Source organism: Copidosoma floridanum, unplaced genomic scaffold (genome assembly GCF_036245765.1).
Source record: "Copidosoma floridanum isolate Cflo_tuat_1 unplaced genomic scaffold, Cflo_Japanese_pri ptg000016l, whole genome shotgun sequence".
Taxonomy (NCBI): domain Eukaryota; kingdom Metazoa; phylum Arthropoda; class Insecta; order Hymenoptera; family Encyrtidae; genus Copidosoma; species Copidosoma floridanum.
In genome coordinates this window covers 16,349,570-16,374,881 of record NW_028321893.1, presented here as the reverse complement: position 1 = coordinate 16,374,881, position 25,312 = coordinate 16,349,570, and the positions used below count along the sequence as shown (strand labels likewise).

At 39.0% G+C, this 25,312-nt stretch overlaps 3 protein-coding genes across 3 annotated transcripts; 1 reads left to right on the top strand and 2 right to left on the bottom strand.

Annotated features, from left to right (window-relative positions):
• Positions 1–7,605: 7,605 nt before the first annotated feature.
• LOC149374693 (uncharacterized) lies at positions 7,606–7,992 on the bottom strand. Its single transcript, XM_089592340.1, has one exon. The coding sequence runs from the start codon at positions 7,990–7,992 to the stop codon at positions 7,606–7,608; it is 387 nt and encodes a 128-aa protein (XP_089448466.1).
• Positions 7,993–11,137: 3,145 nt separating this feature from the next.
• On the bottom strand, positions 11,138–12,391 carry LOC149374692 (uncharacterized). The gene is made up of 2 exons (XM_089592339.1): positions 12,128–12,391; positions 11,138–11,512 (listed from the first exon to the last, which is right to left on the bottom strand). The coding sequence occupies exons 1-2, from the start codon at positions 12,389–12,391 to the stop codon at positions 11,138–11,140; spliced, it is 639 nt and encodes a 212-aa protein (XP_089448465.1).
• A 9,788-nt stretch (positions 12,392–22,179) lies between these two features.
• Positions 22,180–23,328, top strand: LOC149374691 (uncharacterized). Its single transcript, XM_089592337.1, has one exon. The coding sequence runs from the start codon at positions 22,180–22,182 to the stop codon at positions 23,326–23,328; it is 1,149 nt and encodes a 382-aa protein (XP_089448463.1).
• Positions 23,329–25,312: the final 1,984 nt, after the last annotated feature.

The following is a 25,312-nucleotide window of genomic DNA, read 5'->3' as shown; positions in this document are numbered from 1 at the left end:
TTTAAAATTAAAAATATTACATATATCAATAAAACCAGAGCTGTAAGTATTTATGACAGATAAAATAATATGACAAGCGCCTACTTTAACACAATCCGCGGCACTTGCTGGTCGCATAAATTTTTTATGATAAATAAAATAACCAAATAAGCGCCTCTTCCCACACAACACAGGGCTCTTATTAGCTGCTTTAAGTATTTCCAATGAATCGAATAACAACACAAGCGCCTATCCCTGCAGAACCTAGGGCGTTTACGGGTCGCTCGTATTATTTATAATTTATAAAATTATAAAAAAAGAGCCTATTCCCACATGACCTGGTGTGCTTATACTGGCTGCTTTATTCATTTGTAATTAATGGAATAATATTACATGTGTTAATCTACGCACAACCCGGGGCGCTTACTAGTCTCTTTAAGAATTTATGAAAAATATTACAAAAAAAAGCAAATATCACAACACAACCTAGGGCGCTGACTGGTTGTTTCCATTATTTATAGTAAATAAAATAATAAAATAAGGCCTAATTCCCGTAAATCCCAGGTTGCTTACGGGTCTCTTTATTTACTTATGATATTTAAAACAATAAAACAAGCGTTAGTTTCCACAGAACCCAGGGAGCTTACTGTTTTTTTTAAATTATTTATAGTATATAGAATAAAAAAACAAGTGCCAATTTCCACGCATCCCGGGGCCCTTACTGGCTTCTATAAGTATGAATAATAAATAAAAAATCAACACAAGTGCCCCTCCCCACACAACCCAGGGCTCTTATTGGCTGCTTTAAGTATTTCCAATGAATAGAAAAACAACAGAAGCGGTTTCCTAAATAATTTATATTATATAACATAACAAAACAAGCACCAATGCCTACAGGACCCGGGCCTCTTACTAGCTACTTCAAGTTTTTATAATAAATACAATAATGAAACAAGAGCCAGTTTCCACTACTCGGAGTGCTTACTAGTCGCTTCAATTATTTATAATAAATAAAACTATAAATCAAGGGCGATACCAACACAAACTAAGGTGCTTATTAGCTGATTTCAGTATTTAAAATAAATAAAAAAATAACTCAAGTGCCTATCACAACGCAATCCAAGGAGCTTACTGATCGCTTTCATTGTTTATAATACGAGTATATAAATATAATAATGCAAAAGCTTATCTTAACATGATACAAAGCGCTTTTTGGGTGCTTTAGTCATTTGTTATGAGTAAAATGATGACACAAACACAAATTTCCCTACAATCAAGAACGCTTACTGGTCACTTTAAATATTTACAATAAATAAAATAATAGAACAAGCGCCAATTCTAACACAATCTGGGCCCCTTAATGCATGCTCTGAATGTTCATAATAAATAAATTAATAAAATATACGCCAATCCCCACACAACCCGGGGGTGCTTACTGGCTGCTTTAAGAATTATTAATACATAAAATAACAGTACTAGCGACTATCCCTGCTCAACATAGGGCGTGAACTGGTTGCTTTAATTATTTATAATGAGTACAGTTACGCAAGAGCGTGTCTTCATACAACCCAGGGCTCATACAGGTCCCTTTAATTATTTATGATATATTATACTATAAAACAAGCGCCAATCCCCACACAACCTGGGGCGCTTACTGGTCTCTTTAAATATTTATGATATTTATGAAATATCAAATGAATAGATTTTCGAGCGGTCTGCAACTTTACTTTTGACATTGTGATTTGTTGATCTATATTTTTGTTAGAAACTTTTTTACAATTGCTACATTTACTCTTTTATAAAAAACTTTTAGCCGTGTAACCACTTGAGTAGGTAATAGTATATCTCTCATGCAAGCCTTTGTTTTCAAAGTCTACTATTTCCACTGAATCTGTAGGTGAAAATGTTTCCATCTTTTCAGCTGCCTGTAAAAACTCTTCTATTTCTTGCATTTTCGCTGATTCAAATGCATCAGGTAAATTTTTTGCAGTGTTAGCCAATGAATCCGCAATTTCATTATGTGAGGCATTCTTATTCGAATTGACTAAGGAATGGGCTTTTTCTATTTTAACGTTACCTCTTGACGCGTATCAATAAAATCAGTAAAAATAATGTGTCTGAAAGTAAGACGGTACATTCAACAAGTTGGATTTGGATTCAAGCCACCCCTTCCTCGACATCTTGAATTAGTATGCTCGACACTATCTTCGTTGCAAAGACCAGTGGCTAATTCAAAGTCTGGATCATTCAATTCATTTTTAATGTCAGCTAACAGTTGTAATAAACAATTGGTAGTCAAAGACAAACCAATAAAACACGGTGGTCTAATCTCTCGCTCCAATTTTCCGCATTTACTCGCACGTACCATATGTACTGTCCATTTTCTAAACCATGCCACAAAATTTTCTAAGCTTTCTTGAATTTCTGGGTTACATCGTGACAGTGGCCGCTTTTGTTTCTCAACATTACGTAGTTTGTATGAATTACAAGCATCAATTACAGTGTCCATTTTTCGAAGAGACTCAGCTGATTGCTCCCACGTATCAGATATCAACCCATTTTTATCTCCTTTTTTAGCAGCTTCACCAGCCATTTTAATAGCCGCAGCCATTCGTCGAGTCAAAAGTTGGAAAGCTAAACTAACTTTCATACATTCAAAGTTATTCGGATTAAAGTAAGTATCACTTGAAAATGTTAATAAATTTTATGTATGATTAGTATTATCATACTTGATAGGTTTGTAATAAGTCACCGTAAGACATTATGACTTTGTTGTGTATGAAAATGTATCTATGCGTTCTCAACTGATAAAGCAATCGTTTGATGAGATGAGGCCAATTAAAGGCGGCAAATTTTTTTTTTTTTCCCTTATGCTCAAAAAATGGACTGTCGATGCTAACTTTTAAAAATTCATTAAACAATGTCTGATTATTAGAGTCTTGCTCACAAACAATAGTTTTAACAATTTCCCCTATTTTATATAAAGCAGCTAATATTTCAAGTAAAAGTTGATGCAATTGTTCTGCACTACGTCCATTTTCGTTATACCCAAAACAAAGAAGTTGACTCCAGGGATTTTTGGCATTACTGCTATCTACACAAAATAAAAGGGCATGTTTTGCAATGTTAGAATTTCTAAAACTAACACCCATATCTTTAAGACCTCCAATTTATTCAAATTTCATTGCACATATACGCTCATTCATAGGCAGTTTACTTAAATTTTGTCTGATTTTTTCAGGAACATTTTGATTTAATCCTGGCTTAACATATAAGTGGGCTATCCAACTTCTAACAGTCGATTCCCCAGCTAATCTAATCCCTAATTTTGTTAATTGATTGTACCCCGCAGTCAACTGATAATACATAATTTTACATAAATTTTGCTCTACGAGTGTGAACTTTTGTCGATTCTTTAGTTTGAATTGCATTAATACTCAAGTTTTCACCTTTTTCCACTCACCCTACAACTTCATAATTAAATGTTTGCAACCTACTTGAGTGTGTAATCCATACATCATGACGTTCTTTTCGTGTGTTTCTATTTGGAAATTGGAAAAGCTGAGCACCAGACAGCTTTGATTCTGTACAGCCTCGGTATTGACAGAAATCGTAAGTCCTAGTCGCCGCCATTTTTATTTATAAGCATACGAAAATTAAATACACGCATAGTATATTGGACGATGAAATTTGCATATCCTAACGAAAATAAGCGCAACTTGACAGGTTTTGTTGAATACGATTTAAATTGACCTCGTTCAGACCATTTTTTTTTTCGTAATGGAAATTACCCAGTACAAGTAATTAATAATCATGCCAATTTTTTTAATAACCACGATATTTTCTTAACACACTATTATTATTTTGAAAATAATCTTGTAACCATACAACCATGTAAGTTTTCATGTAACTTCGATAATAAGTAACCTCTTAAGTAATATTACATGCATTTTTCACCAACTAACCCATTTCACTTACTTTCCAATTTATTGATTATGAAAAAATAACAAAAAAAACATCGGATAAATTAATGTTGTTATTCACTACTTTGTTTATAAATAAAGCAATAATTAGTAACTTAAGCACCTTTCACTGTAACTCAGGACCATTACTTTTGCCTTGCGATACATATAAAAAGTAATAGATATGAACAAAAGTGCCTGAAACTAGGTAACTACTTGCACATACTTCACATATTATTGAGGTGGCTTGCGCAATTTTTATTATCTTGATTAAAACCTCTGAATTGGCGCTTGTTATATTATTTTATTTATTGTAAATAATTAAAGTGACCAGTAAGCGTTCTGGATTGTGTGGAAATTTGTGCGTGTGTCATCATTTTACTCATAACAAATGACTAAAGCACCCAAAAAGCGCTTTGTATCATGTGAAGATAAGCTTTTGCATTATTATATTGATATATTATAAACAATGAAAGCGATCAGTAAGCTCCTTGGGTTGCGTTGTGATAGGCACTTGCATTATTTTTTAGTTTATTTTAAATACTTAAAGCAGCTAATAAGCACCCCTGTTGTTGCGGTCCAATAAAAACCAATAAAATTTTACAATGGGATTTTTCTATTAGTTTCTTATCGGTATTTGCACCCGTAAATCCAAATAAAATCCGAAATGGTTAAAAATAGATTTTCTATATCATTTATTATAACTAGGACATGATTGAACAAAAATAAATTGACAAATTTATGTCATACCATCCGGATGGTAACACCAAAACGGGGGGACTAAAGTATTTTTTACAAAATTCTAATAAAAATTAATAACTAACTTTTCTTTCAATTTACATATAAAATACTCTAATCCCCCCGTTTTAATGTTACCATCCGGATGGTATGACATAAATTTGTCAATTTATTTTTGTTCAATCATGTCCTAGTTATAATAAATGATATAGAAAATCTATTTTTAACCATTTCGGATTTTATTTGGATTTACGGGTGCAAATACCGATAACAAACCAATAGAAAAATCCTATGGTAAAATCAATGAATTTCTTATTGGTTTTTATTGGACCGCAACAATAGGGACCTTAGGTTGTGTTGGTATGGCCCTAGATTTATAGTTTTATTTATTATAAATAATTGAAGCGACTAGTAAGCACTCCAAGTAGTGGAAATGGGCTCTTGTTTCATTATTGTATTTATTATAAAAACTTGAAGTAGCTAGTAAGAGGCCCGGGTCCTGTAGGCATTGGTGCTTGTTTTGTTATGTTATATAATATAAATTATTTAGGAAACCGATAAGTGCCCCAGGTATTGTGTGGATAGGCTCTTGCGTTACTATACTCATTATAAATAATTAAAGAGACTAGTAAGCGCCCCGGGTTGTGCGTAGATTAACACATGTAATATTATTCCATTAATTACAAATGAATAAAGCAGCCAGTAAGCACACCAGGTCATGTGGGAATAGGCTCTTTTGTTATAATTTTATAAATTATAAATAATACGAGCGACCCGTAAACGCCCTAGGTTGTGCGGGGATAGGCGCTTCTGTTGTTTTTCTATTCATTGGAAATACTTAAAGCAGCCAATAAGAGCCCTGGGTTGTGTGGGGAGGGGCACTTGTGTTGATTTTTTATTTATTATTCATACTTATAGAAGCCAGTAAGGGCCCCGGGATGCGTGGAAATTGGCACTTGTTTTTTTTATTCTATATACTATAAATAATTTAAAAAAAACAGTAAGCTCCCTGGGTTCTGTGGAAACTAACGCTTGTTTTATTGTTTTAAATATCATAAGTAAATAAAGAGACCCGTAAGCAACCTGGGATTTACGGGAATTAGGCCTTATTCTATTATTTTATTTACTATAAATAATGGAAACAACCAGTCAGCGCCCTAGGTTGTGTTGTGATATTTGCTTTTTTTTGTAATATTTCTCATAAATTTTTAAAGAGACTAGTAAGCGCCTCAAGTTGTGCGGGGATTAGCGCTTGTTTCATTGTTTTAAATATCATAAATATTTAAAGAGACCAGTAAGCGCTTTGGGTTGTGTGGGAATTGGCGCTTGTTTTGTTGTTTTCTACATGATAAAGAATTAAGAAAACTATTAAGTGCCCTGAGTCAAGAGGAAATATGCTCTTGCGTTATTATACTCATTATAAATAATTTATGCGACCAGTTAGCACCGTGGGTTGTGTTAAAATAGTAGCTTGTAATGTGATGGAAATTATTATAATTATTTAAAACAGCCAGTGTAGGCCCCAAGTTGTGTAGGGATTGGCACTAGTGTTATTATTTTATATATTATAAATAATTAAAGAGACCAGTAAGCACCCTGGAATACAAGGGGATGGGCATTTGTGTTATTAATTTATTTTATTAACAACTTAAGCAGCCAGTAAACGCTTTGCGTGCAGTGGAGTGAGGGGTCTACTGTTAAGCTCAACGAGCTCAACACTGGCCAGAACCGTGGAGAATTCCTCGTACGTCAGGTGTTTCGAGCCAACAGTTCGTGTAAGGTGGCCCTTGGCTGACTTTACCCCTGCTTCTCAAAGCCCTCCAAAGTGGGAAGCTCGCGGGGGAATGAACTTCCAGGCTATTCCTTGTTCGGCCAGGCTGTCTGAGACGAGATTCCACTGCATCTCATCATTCTGTAGCGCCTCACGTAATTCTCTGTCAGCGCCCCGAAATCATGGGCCGTTATCACTCCATATCTCAAAAGGTCGCCCACGTCGGCTGCAGAATCGGGTCAGAGATCCAAGAAATGAGTTAGTCGTGAGATCTTCCACGAGCTCCAAATGAATAGCTTTCGTACTCATGCGTACAAATACGGCTATGTAACCTTCGCTGGTTCAGATACCACGTCCTTTGGCTGACAACACAGTAAAGGGGCTAGCGTAGTCGACGCCTACGCGATAGAAGGCTCGGGCTGGGGTAATTCTGGCAGCAGGTAAGGGAGCCATAAGCTGAGTGGCTCCTCGTGCATTCAATCTTGCACAGGTCGTGCAATGATGCAAATGGCCCTTGACGAGGCGGGAACCACCAATAATCCAAGCTCTTTTGGCTATGTAGGCACTAGTGACTCGGGCTCCTCCATGCAGCGAGCGTTCGTGTGCCCATGCTATAACGAGGCGGGCGAGGGGGCACGTATGGCTCAAAATTGGTGGATGTTGCTCGTTTTAGCTCAGCACTGACCGCTGCAGACGTCCTCCCACCTGAAGAATTCCGTCGTTCGAGACAAATGGAGCCAATGGCATCAGTGGATGCTTGGCCGGAAGCCGGTGCCCCAATTGCAGCAACTCAATCTCGGTCCGAAACGACTGGCTCTGGCTGAGGTGGAGGCAGGTGGTATAAGATTCTTAAAAATCTGACGCTGTCAATGGGAAAAGGATCTGAGTATTATAATCTCGACCGAGACGTCGTCATACTCACCGATGTAAGCGAGCGAGGAAGCGGAGGAGTCAATCCAAGTTTAAGAATTTCTCTAAGATTGAGTGAGACGTACGCTGCGTAGTGCAGCAAATCTGAATTGTCGGTGGAGAGGGTGGCTCGCTGGAAGTTGAAGAGTCAGGGGCATCCTGAGGCCAGTCCTCTGGCGGGTGGCTTAACCAATGAGGTCCTGTCCACCATGTGGGCTGGAGTTTCAACGTCGGAAAGTCAATCCCTCATGAAGCCACATCTGCTGGATTAGACTCAGTAGGAACGTATCTCCAAATGCGAGGCGGAAGGAGTTCTTGGATATGAGCGACGTAATTATTGACCAAGGCGTTGTTTACGGGTTCAGCCGATCGAATCCAATGTAGCACAATTTGGAAGTCGCTCCATGCGTAGCAATTATCGATCGGCATGGAAAGTTCCTGGGCGGTTGAACAGAGTAGTCGAGTAGCGAGCAGAGCTGCTCTCAGCTCTAAACGCGGGATCGTCATATGAGCTGTTGGGGTTGAAGCCAGCTGAAGACTTCTGATCGAGTACAACTTCGTTCTTGCAAGGAGAAGGGAGACGCAAACTTCTCCCGTAGCGCTTTGAACTCTCGAATAAACTACGGCTGCCATGGCACGTCGACTGGTATCTGCGAATGCGTGCAGTTGCAGTTCAAAAGATGGTTGGTTCGAAATCCAGCGTGGTATCGTTGCATCCTGGACCTCTTGGAGATTAGATAAAAAGAGCGACCATCTGCGGGCCATCGAGGCTGGTATGGGGGCATCCCAGTCCAAACGAGCTCGCCAAAGATCCTGGATTAGCAGCTTGGCGATAAAAATCGTGGGAGCGAACCAGCCACATGGGTCGAATAGACGTGCTAGTCCTGCAAGGACGGTTCGTTTAGTGACTGGCTGATTGGGGAGGGAAGGTGGCGTCAGTTGGAAGTGATTGGTGACTCAGTCCCAGCTAAGTCCGAGTTCACTGATAAGCCCGTCGGTGCTGAGCTGCCGCCAAGTGCGCCGCAAAAGCCAGTCCTCGGAAAGATCATTCAGGAGCTCCGGGGTGTTGGCCTCCCATTTACGTGGAGGAAGTCCGCCATACTGCAATAGGCCTATGACATGATCGCGCCGAAGTCGAGCAGCCGCAAGATCATCTGCACTGGAAAGAATGTCATCAGCATAACGATCCTTCATGATGATTGGAATAGCTTGGGGCCAGGATGGACCTTCATCTTCACACAGTTGTTGAATGGTGCGGAGCAACAGATACGGTGCACGTGACGTTCCGTAGGTGACAGTCAACAGGCGGTAGTGTTGGGGTGGGCAAGATCCGTCAGGGCTCGATACGATCCGCTGAAGGTTGGCATCTCTTTCATCAATCCAGATTTGACGAAACATCATACAGATGTCCGTGCAGAAAGCAAATCGATGCATACGCCTTCGCAGGATGACGTTAGGTAGTGATGCCTGTAACTTGGGACCAGCGTATAGCGCATGATTGAGGCTGCGGCCAGAGGAAGTTGGGTGGGATGCATTGAAAACAATACGAAGTTTCTTCCGTTGGTCCTCAGTCTGCCATATGCCATGATGCGGGATATAATTGACCGGGTATAAGGCGTTTTGGATCTCCTCATCGGTCAATAGGCGCATATGTCCACAGGTTAAGTATTCCTCCATCAAACGCTTGTATTCAGCTGCCATCTTGGGATCACGTTCCAAACGTCGGTGCAAATGGCAAAGTGAGGCCGTTGCGCCTGACAAGCTGTTTCCTAGCATTGATAGGCCGTCACGCTTAAGGAGGCTTGGGCATTTGGTGTCGTATCTATTGAGGGGCCCCTGTGGGGTACTTGTCATACAAATGATTTTTTGTAATATTTTTTGTATAATCATTTTGATTATACACATGTGTGAACAAAATAGCAATATTACGTGGAAAAGTCATTGGAAAAATCGATGTTAAAAAATTTATTAGTTTTCCCGAGGTACTTTGTGTAAAGATGACGGCCCTGACATGATAAAGCTGACAACACTGTACTCTCTTGCTCTCATCTGCTATTATATACCTATACTTGTGTTAGACTTAAATTTTCATGCTTGTATGTTTAGGAATGTACAGCGCATGCGCACTTACAGTACCTGAACAAAACAATTCTCATGTTTGATGTTTTCCTCGCTATTTTCTCAAAATTTAACGTGTTGATTCTATTCTTTTTTTTAAATGATAGATTCTTTATACTTTTAAGTACATGTACCAATTTAATGTGTGGGCCCACAGCTTTTTATTGCGGTACGGTAGTCTATTGAATTTCGGGTTCCGTAAGGTTGCGTGTTAAAATGACGAATTTTCACAAGCGATTTTCTCGAAAATAAATGTGTTGACCTACCTATTTTGTTTCCCTAAAAAAATCTAGCAAACTTTATCTATATAATCTCTGAATTTCAGACCTAGGCAGCATTTAATTCAAAATCGCCCAAGCCTTCTTAAGAGGGAGCCAAAGGACGTACCGACCGTCCGTGTTACGATGGTATTGGGCGAAGACTTTCTCGCACTCCTCGGTCTCCGGAAATGTACGGAGAGTCTGGGGTATGTCCTTAAGTTCCCAAAATCGTTGGAGCAGAGATATCAATTGATAATGCCAGGATGGGACTGGCTCCTCTTGAGTCACTAGACTCAGCGACGACGAGATGGGCGCGCTTGTCCCGTAAATATCCAACCGAGGATCGTGGACTGAGCTACAAGCTCTCCCAGTTTGATGAGTCTGGGTTGAAGCAGGTGGGGATTTACATTAGCACCGAGCAAGATGTCAACCTGACCTGGAGTGCTGAACGATGTGTCCGTGGCATGGTTGATATCGAGGCAACGTCGGACGAGGATTGGCTCGACGGCGACAGAAGGAGTTTGTAATTCGAGAGAGGGCACACAGAGTGCCGTCAATGGTGTAGAGAAGACCCAATCGAGGGACCAAAGGCGTAATGTTGTCTGGGTGGTAGATTGTGTTGCGCAGGTGCCGCCTACTGCAGTAATGTTCGACATCGCCGGTACGAACGGAGAACTAAGCCTGTGCGCTAGTTTAATGGACGTGTGGGTGACCTCAGAACAGGCATCGATCAGAGCTCGTGCTGTGATTGTCCGTCCACGGGGGCCTTCGAGGCGCACTAAGGCTGTGGGGCAAGCAGTGAATCATGACTGCGTGGGCTTGGCCTTGTCGTCCTCTTTTGTGGCTGAGTCCCAATGGGCCCGTTTGGCCAGAGTGAAATCAGTAGTGGGCTCTGATTCGCGCTTTTTATTCTCGTGCAGCATACTGTGGTGACGAACCTGGCATGATGAGCAGGCGTTACTCGAAGGGCAGGACCGTGCGGGATGGTCTGGCTTGAGGCAATTAAAACATAACCTGGCTCTCGTGACGAGCTCTCTCCGATCTGCCGTGGTCATTTCTCGAAACTGATCACAGTGGCCAACGTAGTGTTGTATGTAGCAGATGGGACAAGTCAAGTTGTTCACATGGGTCATCAGTGACCGGTAATGCCGACCTGCCGAGGTTGGTGTTAGGGCTGGAGCTGAATCGCGCGTGGCTTGACTGGCAGGACGAGAAGAGGTGGCCGTTGATGAAAGAGAGTGGCAGCGTCGCTGCAGAAAGTTTGACAGTACCTCGAAGCTGGCCACATCAGTACCGGGGACAGACTGAGCGACTTCCAGACTTTCAAGTTCGTCTTCCCATGCTCTTCTAGATAGAGAGTCCATGCCCACGGCTGCAAATGCAATGATCCATGCGTCCCATTAATCCACGGGTTGCTGCAGAGCCCGAAGTTGGTCTCTGTGTTTCTGAAGAGAATCTAATAATCCTTGCAGACCATCAGCTGTTTCGCTCTGCAATGGCTTAATATTTCTAATCACCATGATGTGATCCTGCACCAGGAGTCGCTTGTGCTCAAATCGAGTCTCTAAGAGCTTCCAGGCAGTTGAGTAGTTAAAGCTGACTATCTGGATGGTGTCGAGAGCTGCTTTGGCATCTCCTTGTACTAACGATTTAAGGTAATAGAGTCTTTCCACATCACTGAGATGTTGATCATCATATGTCAACGCTCTGAAGAGGTCCCTGGATGACTCCCAGTTTTCTTGGCGCCCTAAAAAAGCGGGTATGTCAATACTAGGCTGGCGAATGCGACGTCTTGATGTATTAGTCGAGATCTGGGATCATTCAGGGTCTGAGGAATTGCAGTGGAGGAGTTCCTTAGCATCAAGAAGACGCGTAAGGGCATCGAGATATGCTTTCTCCCCACTTGCGTACAACTCGTTTCGCTCCTTGGCTTCGCTCTCGGATACTTATCGGAGCAGCTCTAGGTGATTGGCTTGAAAAGTTGCCCAGTCATTGTCGAGCAATCCCATTCAAGCTTTGACAAGACTGCTTGTCCACTGCTTTGATGCTTCAACTGAATGAGCGAGACGTTCAATCATCGCCTGTAGGGACTTCTGGGTTGTGAGAGTGGTGCTCTGGCTCTCGTTCACCCTGAAACATCCGCAGTCAACATTGGATTTTGGCATAGGCGGGATCCATCATCATTTGGTCGGCAGAGGGGTAGCCAGCCCGAGAGTGAGGAGTGTATCGCGTGTCAGGTCAAGCCCCTTTACCCGTCAGGAAAGCCGTAATGGTGAGATGCGAGCTCGGGTGATAAGCATCGTGCCGGCTTTTGTGGCTCCAAGACTCTGAGGGACTCAGGTGTGCGCGCGAGAGAGAGGGCCTTTCGGACAAGTGTAAACTTGACAAACGTCGTGTCTGGATCCAATTCGCACGCCGTTCACAATATGCGACTGTGTGCACGACCATGATCCACCTCCAAGTAATGAGCGTTTCTCGTGCTGAGTTTGCACAGTGAGGTGCTCTCCAACAATGCTCGCAGCGTGGCGAGCCTTACTACTTGCATACCATAGCTGATCCATCTCGCAGCTCGGCGAGCCATCCCCATCACATACAAAGCCCCGCACCGTGAAAGTACCCCTGATCGAATCTATATGTCGCAACAGTCTACACATGGCGAGCACATAACCTCACTCACGGCTTGGCGAGTCCTCCCCAGGTATACTCTTATCAGTAGTCAAAACTTCACTTACATTTTGGATTTGTATCCGGTTCAAAGGGCCAATGTTAAAGAAATCCCTTTTACTTGGTACACAGTGCGAGATGAAAATTACACCAGGCTTTTTTTTACACAAGGCAGTAAATAGATACAAGGCTTGCTTGCTTTTTTTAAGACGCACACTGCGAGTCCACCGAAGTCAAAAACAACAGACAGGCACTTTCTTGATCCGCCAAGCAGCGACTTTCTCGGTGACTCCAAGAGGCTTAGGACACAACGGGCGGCGAATTCAAACAAGCGAACAGATTAAATATATTTAAAGCGACTAGTAAGCGTGCTTGGTTATGTAGGATGAGGCTTTTGCGTTATTATATTTACTTTATCAATAATTAAAGCGACTAGTCATCATCCTGGGTTGTGTGGGGACTGGCACTTGTTTTGTTATTTTATATACTACTAACAGCTCCCCGTCTAGGCTTCGCCCAAGACTTACTAAATAAAACACCGTAGTGTGTTGACATGTAATGTGAAACGTTTTTAGTTAGAAATTTTACACATATTCCTGACACATCTCAGAACAAAAATCTTCTTATTAAAAACATATTTTTCCGGAATCCATATAGTTTATTTGGTCAAAAATCGGTGGCCATAAGGAGCAGTTGATTTGCAGTTTCTCCCGCGTTATTCACGAAAAGGGCTATTTTTTAAAGGTGTTAAGACTTTAAACTCCCAAAAAATTTATATTAAAAAAAAATTTTTTTTCTCTTATCTCACAACTTTATTACCAGAGCAACAAAGTCCTGGACCTTAAGCCCTACATTTTGTATTGCTACAAAAACACAAATACATTTTCTACTTATTTGAAAATCTGAAGTAGGATCTTTAAAGATTTTAGAGATTGCTGTGAGGGTACAATAAAAAGCTGATCTCTCACGTAATGGATTCTTTATTTGTCGATTTTGACGCTGCTGTTCCAATCTCGATAAATTTTCTGGGTCAGTTTCTTGACGCCTAAGTAAAATTGTATTTATTAGATACATTTGAAGTTTTTCTTTCAATTCACCCTCTTGCGACTTTTGGCATGCTTAAAATTTTTGTGACCCCTAAAGGCTGTTTTCTGTCAACTTTCTTAAGTTCTAATATATTTGTTGGCAAGGTAGTTTGACGTCCGATGGCCCTAAAAAAGACGTGTGAGCTTCTTAAGTTAACTCTTTCTTGACTTCAGTTAACAGCAATTGTGACTGCCTGGATACCTCAGGGTGATCTTCTCTGGCTTGCTGTTGAAGACCCAGACTGATCGGGAGAAAAATTACAAAGTCTGAAGCTTTGGAGCTAGTTGTAGTGCTCTTTCCCAACGTCTCCCGATATAACGTCCAAGACGTAAGTGTCTAAAGCACCTTTTTTATTTGCAGATTCAGTTGTTTTGGTGATCTTAGATGGGGAGATTGGTTACTGATACTTGTCCAGTGAAGGCTGTCCCGTTGGCTCAAGTTTTTTTTCCTTCAAAGCTGTTATAGGTTTGCCCAGCGCAGATCTTGGAGAGGATCAGTGATTCCTGGTTGAATGCTTAGAGTCGAGAGGGTAATATAGGAACGTTGGTCACCGGGTTTTCCAGCCTTGCGAAGAACAACTCCGCAGGTTACGTCTGCCAGTGAATGACTGACTTGGTTTAATAGTGCCCGTCTTCAGTTAATATAGTCTTTTAGTCAACGAATCGCTTCCGGAAATGGTAGTAAAAATATATTTGTTAGCAAGTTAGTTTACACTTAGGTGTCCCCTAAAAAGAACCGATGAAATTGATGGTGAAGTAGGGAACGTAAATACTTATAATGGCCCTAAAAAGCGCCAGTGGTGAAACTTCCAGGCTATTCTTTATTATTATTCCTGATGATGAAGAGCTGGCTACGGATAGCTTGATTCTTACTCTGGGAGTCTCTATGTACAGGGATTGTGATGGAGGGAGGTTCGCCGCTGACCAAAGAATATCTCGTCTTCGAGTCGTTCCCCGGATAACCAACCACTCATCGTTAGATGGGGACATGTGGGTAAGCGCGTTGGGGACGCGATGACTAAGAAGGTAGCCGTTGTGGCTGCCCGTGCCCATCAGAGCTGTTTTTCCTGGCTTACATTTGTAGCCATAAATTCTCTGACTGCACCAGGCGGGATAGTGGAACTGCCACACAACTCTGAAGGGTTGGAGCAGGTCGTGCTCTGGGTAGATATGTCTTCTGGTATTTCGCCAGAGACGTCATCAGCTAAAATAATTTTTTATTGGTGGCACTCGTGGAGATTTAGGGTGAATGTAGACCTAGGTCATTTTCCCCTTAGAGAAGAGTGTCGTCCGTAACCAAGATATCCAGCTGCACGACTATCATCTACATTCTCCATGCAGCTCGTTGAACTGCCAAAGTACGATTTCATCAGTTACCGAGATGCTCTGGCGTATTATAACCACACTTATTTAATTCTGTTGCAGGTAGCCTCAATTTTATGTCGATGCCACCTAGTGGATTTTACTGAACTAAAGTGAAAAGCTGGCGTATTTTTGCAAAAATTTGAGTTCATTTATTGCTATTATTATTATTAAATTTTTTAAGATAAAAACTATACTAAAATTATCTAGGAAGCATCATAAATCAGTGTGCAAAATTTTAGCAAAATCGGTTCAGTAGTTTTCGTGGTTAGCGATTACAACGGTTTTAGCGACTTTGCTTTATATATTAGTATGATAAATAATTAAAAAAACTAGTAAGCACCCTGGGTTATGTGGGGGTAGGCTTTTGCGTTATTATACTTATTATAAATATTTAAAGGAGCAAGTAAGAGCCCCAGGTAATGTTGAGATAGAATGTTGCGTTATTATTTTATGTATAAAAAAATTACAATCGAATAGTTAGTACCTTAAGTTGTGTGTAGATGAGCCCTTGTGTTACTGTATCATTATTTACCTGTGATTAAAGCAGCCAGTAAGCTCCCCGGGTGATGTAAAGATAGGCTCTTGCATTATTATACTTATTATAAATAATAAAAGCGACCAACAAATTCCCCAGGTTGTGTTTTGAAAGGCGCTTGTGTTATTATTTTGTTTATTATAATTAATGCAACTAACCAGTAAGCGCCCCAAATTTTGTGGGGATTTGCGCTTGTGTTACTATTTTATTTATTGTAAATACTTAAAGCAGCCACTAAGAAGTCCGGTTTGTGTAAGGATTGGCGCTTGATTTACTATTTTATATATTTTAAATAATAAAAAAAACCGGTAAGCTCCCTTGGTTATGTGAGAATAGGCTCGTGCGTCATTATAAATATTTTATTAATAATTCAAGTTGCCAGTAAGTGCCCTGAGTTGAGTGGAAATAAGCGCTTGTTGTATTGTTTTATTTATTATAAATAATCAAAGTGAACATTGAGCAACCAAAGTTGTGTAGGAATCGTTGCTTTGTTTATGTTTTTAAATATTATAAGTAACTAAACTGACAAGTAAGAGCGCTGGATTATGTGGGGACTCGAAACAGTGTTATTAATTTATTTATTATGATCATTTAACACTGACAGTAAGCGCCTTGGATTGTGTTGAAATAGGCGCTGATATTATTTTAATTATTATAAATATTTAAAATAGTTAAGGCCCCAGGTTGTGTACAGATTGGAGCTAGTTTTATTATTTTATATATCATTAACAATTAAAGAGACAAGTAAGCGCCCTAGAATATGTGGGTATTGGCATTTGTGTTATTATTTTATTTTATTAATACATCAAGCATTTAGTAAGCATCCTGTGATGTGTAGGGATTGGCGCTTATTTATTATAGATACTTGAAGCAGCCAGTAAGCGACCCGTTTTGTGTGGAAATTGGCGCTTGTTACACTATTTAATTTCTTATGAATTAATAAAACGACCAGTGGGTGCCCTGGGTTCTGTGGGAATTGGCGCTTGTTTCATTATTTTATGTACTATAATTAGAGAAACCAGTAAGCACTCTGGGTAACGTGAAGATAAGCTCTTGCGTCATGATATTTACTTTATCTATAAGTAAAGCAGCCAGTAAGCGCCCTGGGTTGTGTGGGGATTGAGGCTTATGTTATTAATTTGTTTATTATAAATAATGGAAGCGAACAGTAAGAATCCCTGATTTTGTGGGGATTGGCTCTTGTCTTTTTTACTTTATTCATTGTAAATACTTGAAGCAGAAAGTAAGCGTCCCCGGTTTTGTGGGTATGTGGCTTGTTTTATTGTTTTATTTATTATAAATAATTAAAGCGACCAGAAAGCACCCTCAATTGTAAAGGGATTTGCGCTTGTGTCATTCTTTTATTAATCACAAATGATTAAAGCAGCTAGTAAGTGCCTTTAAATAAGTGGGAATAGGCTCTTGCGTTATTATAATTAATATAAATAATTAAAGCGACCAGTAATCGCCCCTGGTTGTGTTGTGATAGGCGCTTGTGTTATCATTCTATTTATTATAAATACTGAAAAAAGCCAGTAAAAGCCCCTGGTTGTGTGGGGATTAGGGTTTGTGCTATTTTATTATTAATTACAAATACTTAAAGCAGCCAGTGAGCTCTCCGATTTGTGTTTGGATTGGCGTTTATTTTATTATTTTATTTATTACAAATAATTTTAGTGACAAGATACGGCCTAGGATTTTGTGAGGATTGGCGTTTGTGTTATTATGTTATTTATACTTATATTATTATTTTGAATTATATTATTTATAGAATAAATATAATGATGACGAGCCTACCTCCACATAACCCAGTGTGCTTACTGGTTTCTTCGAAGATTTCTTCTAAATACACGTATAAAACAAGCACCTAACTGAACACAACCTAGGGTGCTTACTGGTTTCTTTAATTATTTAAAGTATATAAAATAATAAAACAAGCGCTGGTCCCTACACAACCCGGTATAATGACTAGTAGCTTTAATTATTGATAAAGTAAATATAATAACGCAAGAGCCTAATCCTACATAACCCAGCACCCTTACTAGTCACTTTAAATATATATAATATATAAAACAATAAAACAAAAGCCAATTTCTACAAAATCCAGATTGCTGACTGGTCGCTTTTATTATTCATAGTAAATAAAACAATGAATCAAGCGCAAATCCCTGCACAACTTCGGGCGCTGGTCTCTTGAAGTATTCATGATCAATAATACAATAAATAAGCACCTATCCCAACACAAACTAGGGTGCTGACTGGTTGTTTCTATTATTTATAGTTGATAAAATAACAAAATAAGTTCTAATTTCCATACAACCCTGATTGCTTACTGGTCCCTTTATTTATTTATAATATATATAACAATGAAAATAGCGCCAGTTCCCACATAATCTAAGGCGCTTACTGTTTTTTTTTAATTATTGATAGTATAGAATGAAAAAACAAGTGACAATTTCCACACAACCCCGGGCACGTTGTAGCTGTTTTTATTATTAATAAAATAAATACAATGACTTGGGAGCCTATTCTCACATAACCTTGCTTGTTTACTGGTTTTCAAAATTATATACATTATATATGTCAGTAAAACCAGAGCTGTAAGTATTTATAATAGATAAAATAACATCACAAGCGCCTAGTTTAACACAATCCGTGTCACTTACTGGTCGCTTTAATTTTTTGAAATACATAAAATAACTACGTAAGTGCCTGTTTCCACATAACTCAGGGCCCTTAGTAGCTGCTTTGAGTATTTTCAATGAATAGAATAACAACACAAGCGCCTATCCCCACACAACTTAGGGAGTTTACCGGGTGCTCGTATTATTTATAATCCATAAAATAATAACGAAACAGCCTATCCACACATAACCTGGTGTGCTTACTGACTGCTTTAATGATTTGTGATTAATAAAAAAATATAACATGCGCCAATCTACGCACAACAACAGGCGCTTACTAGTCCTTTTAATTACTTATAATGAGTATGATAACGCAAGAGCCTATTCACACACTACCGGGGGCGCTTATTTGTTTCGTAAATAATTTATATTATATAACATGATCAAACAAGCGCCAATGTTTACAGGAACCAGGCCCCTTACTAGCTACTTTAAGTTTTTATAATAAATACAATAATGAAACAAGCGCCAATTTCCACTTCTCGGAGCGCTTACTAGTCGCTTCAATTATTAATAATGATTAAAAATATAAATCAAGAGCTATACCAACACTTTAAGTATTTATAATAAATAAAATAATAACGCAAGTGCCTATCACAACACAACCTAAGGAGCTTACTAATCGCTCTCATTGTTTATAATAAATATAATTATGCAAAAGCTTATCTTTACGTGATACAAAGCACTTTTTGGGTAGTTTAGTCATTTGTTATTAATAAAAAAATGATGACACAAGCACAAATTTCCTTACAATCTGGAATGCTTACTGGTTGCTTTAATTATTTACAATAAATAAAATAATAGAACAAGCGCCAATTCTAACACAACCTGGGCCCCTTACTGCTTACTTTGAGTGTTAATAATAGATAAATTAATAAAATATATGCCAATCCCCACACAACTCGTGGGTGCTTACTGGCTGCTTTAAGTATTATTAATACATAAAATAACAGTACAAGCGCCTATCCCTGCTCAACATAGGGCGTGAACTGGTTGCTTAAATTATTTATAATAAGTACAGTAACGCAAGAGCCTATTCCCACACAACCCATGGCTCATACAGGTCCCTTAAGTTATTTATGATGTATTAAACAATAAAACAAGCGCCAATCCTCACACAACCCGGGGTGATTACTGGTCTCATTGAATATTTATGATGTATAAAACAACGAAACAAGATCCAATCCCCACACAACTTGGGGCGCTTACTGGTTGTTTTTGTTATTATAGTAAATAAAATAACAAAATAAGGTCTAATTTCTATACAACCTGGGTTGCTCACTTTTCTCTTTATTTATTTATGATAAATAAAACAATGAAACAAGCGCCAGTTCCCACATAACCCAGGGCGCTTATTCGTTTATTAATTATTTATTATATAAACAATAAAAATACAAGTGCCAATTTTTACACAACCCTCACTGGCTTCTCTAAATATAAATAATAAATAAAAAATCAACACAAGCGCCTATCCCCACACATTCTAGGGCACGTCCTTGCTGTTTTAATTGAAAATAAAATAAATACAACAACGTAGGAGCCTATTCTTACGTTACCTTGTGTTGTAACATGGTAATTTTTTATTGTTTGTTAACGTTCGTTTTTTTTTGTTGTTAATTATTATTTAACAGTGTAAAGGCGTGTCAACATAGCGAGTATTCAATACAGCTTTGAGATCGTGTTATGGTCGGTCACATAAGGGCTGATTGGGAGCACCTATCTTTTCTCACACGATTACTTCAGAAATCGGTAAAGTGAGAAGAGCCACGTAGCGAGAGATTTCGTATCCCTCACAGGCGTTCGGTCACGGCGCGATTTTATTCTGTGAAACGACGATCGTTTCCTTGACAACTAGTTCTTTATATTTTTTGTTTATATAGTAACTTCAAGCGAGCGTGCTAGTTTTTTTCTAAAAATAGTCTCTGTCAAGTCGTCGTAGAGACAACACGTATCAATAAATCAGTTTAAGAAAAATAAATGTTGCACGGTTTTATTTCGTAAAACAAGTCGGTAACATTTTTTGGTGCATCGGCCGGGAAACAAACTTTAAGTGAATATTCCCAAAAAAAAAAGAAAAATCCTTTTCGTTCTGTCTCCGTCGCGCTTCGGAATATGCGGAGAAATCAAAGCCCGTCTGAAGGTGGACCACCAGCTCGACGGCAACGACTTTTCGAGGAGGAAAATGACAGCGTTCTCTCGGAAATGGATTTAGAAGAGTTTCCAAGGCTGAATTGGTTTTGGGAAGCACCGGGAGGCAGAGAACCACCCATCAACTTCAGAGGTTTGCAGCTGAATGGCAATGACGTACAAACGGTGCGAGGAGCAGCAGCGGCAAATCTCCCTCCCGCTCATGATGATGATGAGGCGGAAATAGCACCAGCTCTGATCACACCGGCTCCAGCCTTAGCCCGCGGTCGAGCGCAGCATCGTCACGCTGATAAGGTCGGCGCCCCAGCGGCACCTTACCTCGAGGCGATTCCTATCGCCCCAGTCTCTTTTTCAGCCCTAGCCCGCGGTTGAGCGCAGCATCGTCACGTCGATGAGGTCGGCGTTCCAGCGCACGAGCACCACGTTACTACGTTGATCCTGACGTTGACCTTGCGGTGGATCCGGTCGTCCCTCCAGCTGCAGGACACGCACGTTTCGTATTTCACCGTGTCGATCCTGATGAAGCTCTTGCAGCTCGACACCACCGACAACAGCAACGACGTACACCATCACCACGTCCCAAGGTTGATCTGAATCAATCAGTATACGAAGAAGATGACCTGCTTGGCAGTGAGAGCGATTTTGACGAAACGTCAGGTAGTGAAGAGAGCTTAAATCGTGATTTTTCGAGCAGAAATTTTAATACTTAAATACATAGTACAAAAAATCAAACAGATTTAGGCGAGGTCCTAAGTAGGTTGGCAAAGGCTATTGAGAGTTCTTTGACGGCCAATCAACAAGCTAGTTTTCAGACTAATAATTCTGCATTATTGAACAGAATAACATCTAAATCTTTGCCAACGTTTACTGGAGATCCACTTGATTGGAAAAAATTTAAGCAAGCATATGAATTGTCAACCGCAAAAAATGGCTATACAAGCCAGGAGAATCTACTCAGACTTTCCGAATCGTTAAGGGGTGATGCTCGCGATGCTACCAACGCTTTTTTTGTAGCCAGAAACAGTACGAATGAAATAATAAAGACGCTGGAAATGAGATTCGGAAACAATAATGTGATTTTACAAAAGATTTTGAACGACGTGCAAAGTTTACCGCGAATTGACGCGCAAAAAAGTAACTTAGTTGAAGTCGCGACTCGATTAAAAAATTCCGTAGCAGCTATAAAATCTTTAAGCAAACAAGGCTACTTGTTCAGTTCCAACCTGTTGAGCGAGACGATAAAAAAAATGCCTGATTCAATGATTGACCGCTACATTCGATATGCTGCTTTCGAGGGACACAGAAAGCCTGATCTAGAGAAATTATCCGATTTTTTGTTCGAAGAAGCCGAGATTATTTTAGTTTCCGGTGTAAACGTGTTACCTTCCCATTCTGAAGTAAAAAGCGCATTCGAACGTGTGAATCGGAATGCTCGAAATGAACGAAGTGTATTTTTAACTAAAATCGATAAAAGCTCTGATGTAAATATTATCGAGAGTGATTTAAAATGCACAATTTGTAAACTCGAAAATCACAGCATAAGTAACTGTAAAGAATTTTTGAAATCAACTCTTGTCAATCGTTGGAAATTCGTTAAATTGCGAAAATTATGTTTCAATTGCTTGCAATCAGATCACCTTAAGAAAGACTGTAAAAAAGATCTGTGCAAAAGATGTAATCGAAGACATCATGAGCTTTTGCATCGAGATCGTACAGCAACGTCAAAATCTCACGGAGAATCGTCATCAGGAAAGGCGTTGTGACTAGGTAAAGAAAATTTTAAAGTGTGTTTTCAAACACAAAATTTTAATCCGCGCATCATATTAACAGAATTTTAATTAAAAATTATTGGCCCTAATGGTTCGGAAGAAATTAACGCCTTTGTTGATGACGGTTCTGCCGCGACGCTAATTAATTCTGAAATAGTAAAAAAAATAGGAGCTAAATATACAAAATTAAGTATGTCTTTGAAAAGCCTCGCTGGAATTACGTTCGTCAGTAAAAAGGTAGATGTAGTGGTGAGGAGTGAAAGCGCAGTTTTCAATATAAAAAACGTTTTAGTAGTTGATGATTTTCTCTTGTCGTCGCAAAGTATAGATAAAAATATCGTGTCCATGTGCGAAAGAATTACTGGAATCCGAGTAAACACCTTGAATGCGCCTCCAAAGATGTTAATAGGACAAGATCACATCGACCTTATTATGACGCATGAATTCAGAGAGATTAAAAAAGATTCTTTACTTGTCAGTCGTTGTTTATTGGGATGGACAATACATGGCTATTTTGATGAACAATTTGAAGATGAAGCACATGTTAGTATTATCGAACAAAAATCTGAAAAAAATTCGAGTGATGAAAATTGTTTGATTGAACTCGATAAATTAGTTCGGTTTTATTTCAATATAGAATCACTCGGAATTAAGCACGATAGATCTGGTAGTATCGAAAACGACAGAGCTCTCGGAATATTAGAAAAAACAAGTCGTTATGTAAATGGCTCTTGGGAAGTCGGGCTTTTGTGGAAATCAGACAACAAATGTTTTCCTAGCGGTCGGGGTCCTGCACTTCGCAGACTTACGTATCTGGAAAAGAAATTCGATCGCGACCCTGTTTATGCTCAGCTATATGAAAAAGAAATGACGTGTTTATTTGAAAACGGTTTTGCGATTAAAGTAGAAAAAGCAACTCCAAAAGAAAAAATCATTCGCTACTTACCTCATTTCGGCGTACAAAACGTTAATAAGCCAAGAAGAGTTAGATTGGTTTTTGATGCCACAGCAAAAGTAGATTCGAAAAGTTTTAATGATTTGCTGTTAGCTGGACCTGACTTTTTACGTCCTCTTTCTGGTGTAATAATGCGTTTCCGTCAATTTACCTATGCTATAAAATCTGATATGCGCGATATGTTTCTAAAAATAAAGATTCGGGACAAGGATCGTGACGCGCAACGTTTTCTTTGGCGGGGAGGAAATCGGGATACTCCTCCTCAAGAATTTTTAATGAGTTCGATGTTGTTTGGCGCAAAATCATCCCCTTGTACCGCATTATTTATCAAAGACAAAAACGCCGATTTATTTTCATCAAAGTATCCGAAGAGCGTAAAAAGTTAAAAAAACAATTGTTACATGGACGATTTCTTAGATAGCTGTGAATCGCGCCTTGAAGCTTTAGATCGCGTTTATCAAGTGTCAGAAATTAATAAACACGCTAATTGGGAGATGCACAGCTGGTCAAGTAACGATTTATCGATTTTCTATGGCAAAGATAAAAACAATTCATTTATACGGTCATTAAATTCAATCGAGGTTAACGAAGAGAAAATCTTAGGATTACAATGGGACAATCATTTTGATAAACTTGGATTTAATACGAATTTCAAAAAAATAAATAATGAATTAATCACCGGAAATAAGATACCTACAAAAACTGAATTTTTAGCGATTATTATGTCGATTTTCAATCCTCTTGGATTTTTAGCTCCTTACACTATTCACTCAAAAATTTTAATGCAGGAAGTTTGGAAATCGGAAGTTGCTTGGGAAAAAGAAATGAAAGAAAAGGAATTTTTAAAATGGAAGGAATGGATTAAAGATTTAGAGCTTGTAAAGTCATGCAAGATCGATAGATGTTACCAGTTACGCGAATTTCAATTACGTGAAACCGAATTACACGTTTTTTGTGACGCTAGTTCGATAGCATACGCAGCCGTAGCTTACTGGCGTTTCTTTTTAAGCAATGATAAATTCTATACTTTATTTATAGCTGCAAAAAGTAGAGTAATACCCACAAAAGGATCAACAATTCCGCGACTCGAGCTTAAAGCCGCGCTTTTGGCTACTCGCCTTGCATCTATGATAATTAAAGAATACAACTTTAAAGTAAATAAATGTGTTTATTGGTCAGATTTAGTTACGGTTTTATGTTGGATGAAAAAAGATCCAAAGCTATTTAAAGTTTTTGTAGCAAATCGACTTAATGAAATTCGAAAAAATTCCTAGGGGTGTGAATGGCGATGGGTACCGACAAAGGAGAATCCGGCTGATGACGCCACGCGTTTCACTCCTGGAGCGTTAAAAGAACAAAGCCGATGGTTTCTCGGACCGTCGTTTTTTAAGGGAAACAAAATCGAACTGGCCAAATCAACCTTTCGTGCGATTAAATCAAAATTTAGAATGCAAAGAAGAATTTAAAAAAGAGATTTATTTAAATATCGTAAAAGAAAATTTAATAGATTTTACGCGGTTTTTTTCGTTCTGCGAGTACTGTCAGTTGTTAATAAAATGAAAAAGAAAAAAATCTCGTTGATCGATCTGCGAATAAAAGCAGAAGAGCTATGTGTTAAAATGTCGCAACAAACTTCTTTCTTTAATGAAATAACGGCATTAAACAAAAAAGAACAAATTTCAAAAGATAGCAAGCTTTTGGGTCTAGATCCATTTTTAGACGAAAAAGGAATAATGCGGATTAGTGGACGTCTAGCAAATGTCGAGGAAAGCAGCGATAAATTGAAGTATGAACCGATCGTTTTAAATAGCAAAGAGAATTTTACAAAGTTATTAATAAAACATTATCACGAAAAATTTTTACATGGCAGTCACGAAACCGTTTTCAACGAAATACGTCAAGATTATTGGATTATCGGACTTGGTCATTCACTAAGAAGTTTAGTTTTCAAATGCTTGCAATGTAAAATGCTTAACGCTAAGCCTGCAGAGCCTAAGATGGCAGCACTTCCAAAAGCACGGATAGCCTTTAAAATGAAACCATTCTCTCATTGTGGAGTTGATTATTTCGGGCCAATGTTTGTACAAGTTAAACGAACACGTGAAAAGAGATGGGGGGTTTTATTTACGTGTATGACTACAAGAGCCGTTCATTTGGAAATTGCGTATAAACTTAATACCGACTCTGTAATTTTAGCTTTTAAAAGGTTTATCGCGCGTAGAGGTGATGTTCTGGTTGTTTACTCGGATAATGGGACAAATTTTAAAGGTATGTGTTCGGAATTAAGAGAATCAATTGAAATATTACATTCACATTCACAAAAATTAGAAGAATTTGCGACAAAAAAGAAATTTTATTGGTATTTTAATC

Coding starts and splice junctions, on each gene's coding strand:
- LOC149374693 (XM_089592340.1), bottom strand. CDS start 7,992: ATGGCAGCCGTAGTTTATTCGAGAGTTCAAAGCGCTACGGGAGAAGTT.
- LOC149374692 (XM_089592339.1), bottom strand. CDS start 12,391: ATGTGTAGACTGTTGCGACATATAGATTCGATCAGGGGTACTTTCACG. Junction 11,513..12,127: donor GAATTGGATCCAGACACGAC/GTTTGTCAAGTT, acceptor CGCATTCGCCAG/CCTAGTATTGACATACCCGC.
- LOC149374691 (XM_089592337.1), top strand. CDS start 22,180: ATGTCTTTGAAAAGCCTCGCTGGAATTACGTTCGTCAGTAAAAAGGTA.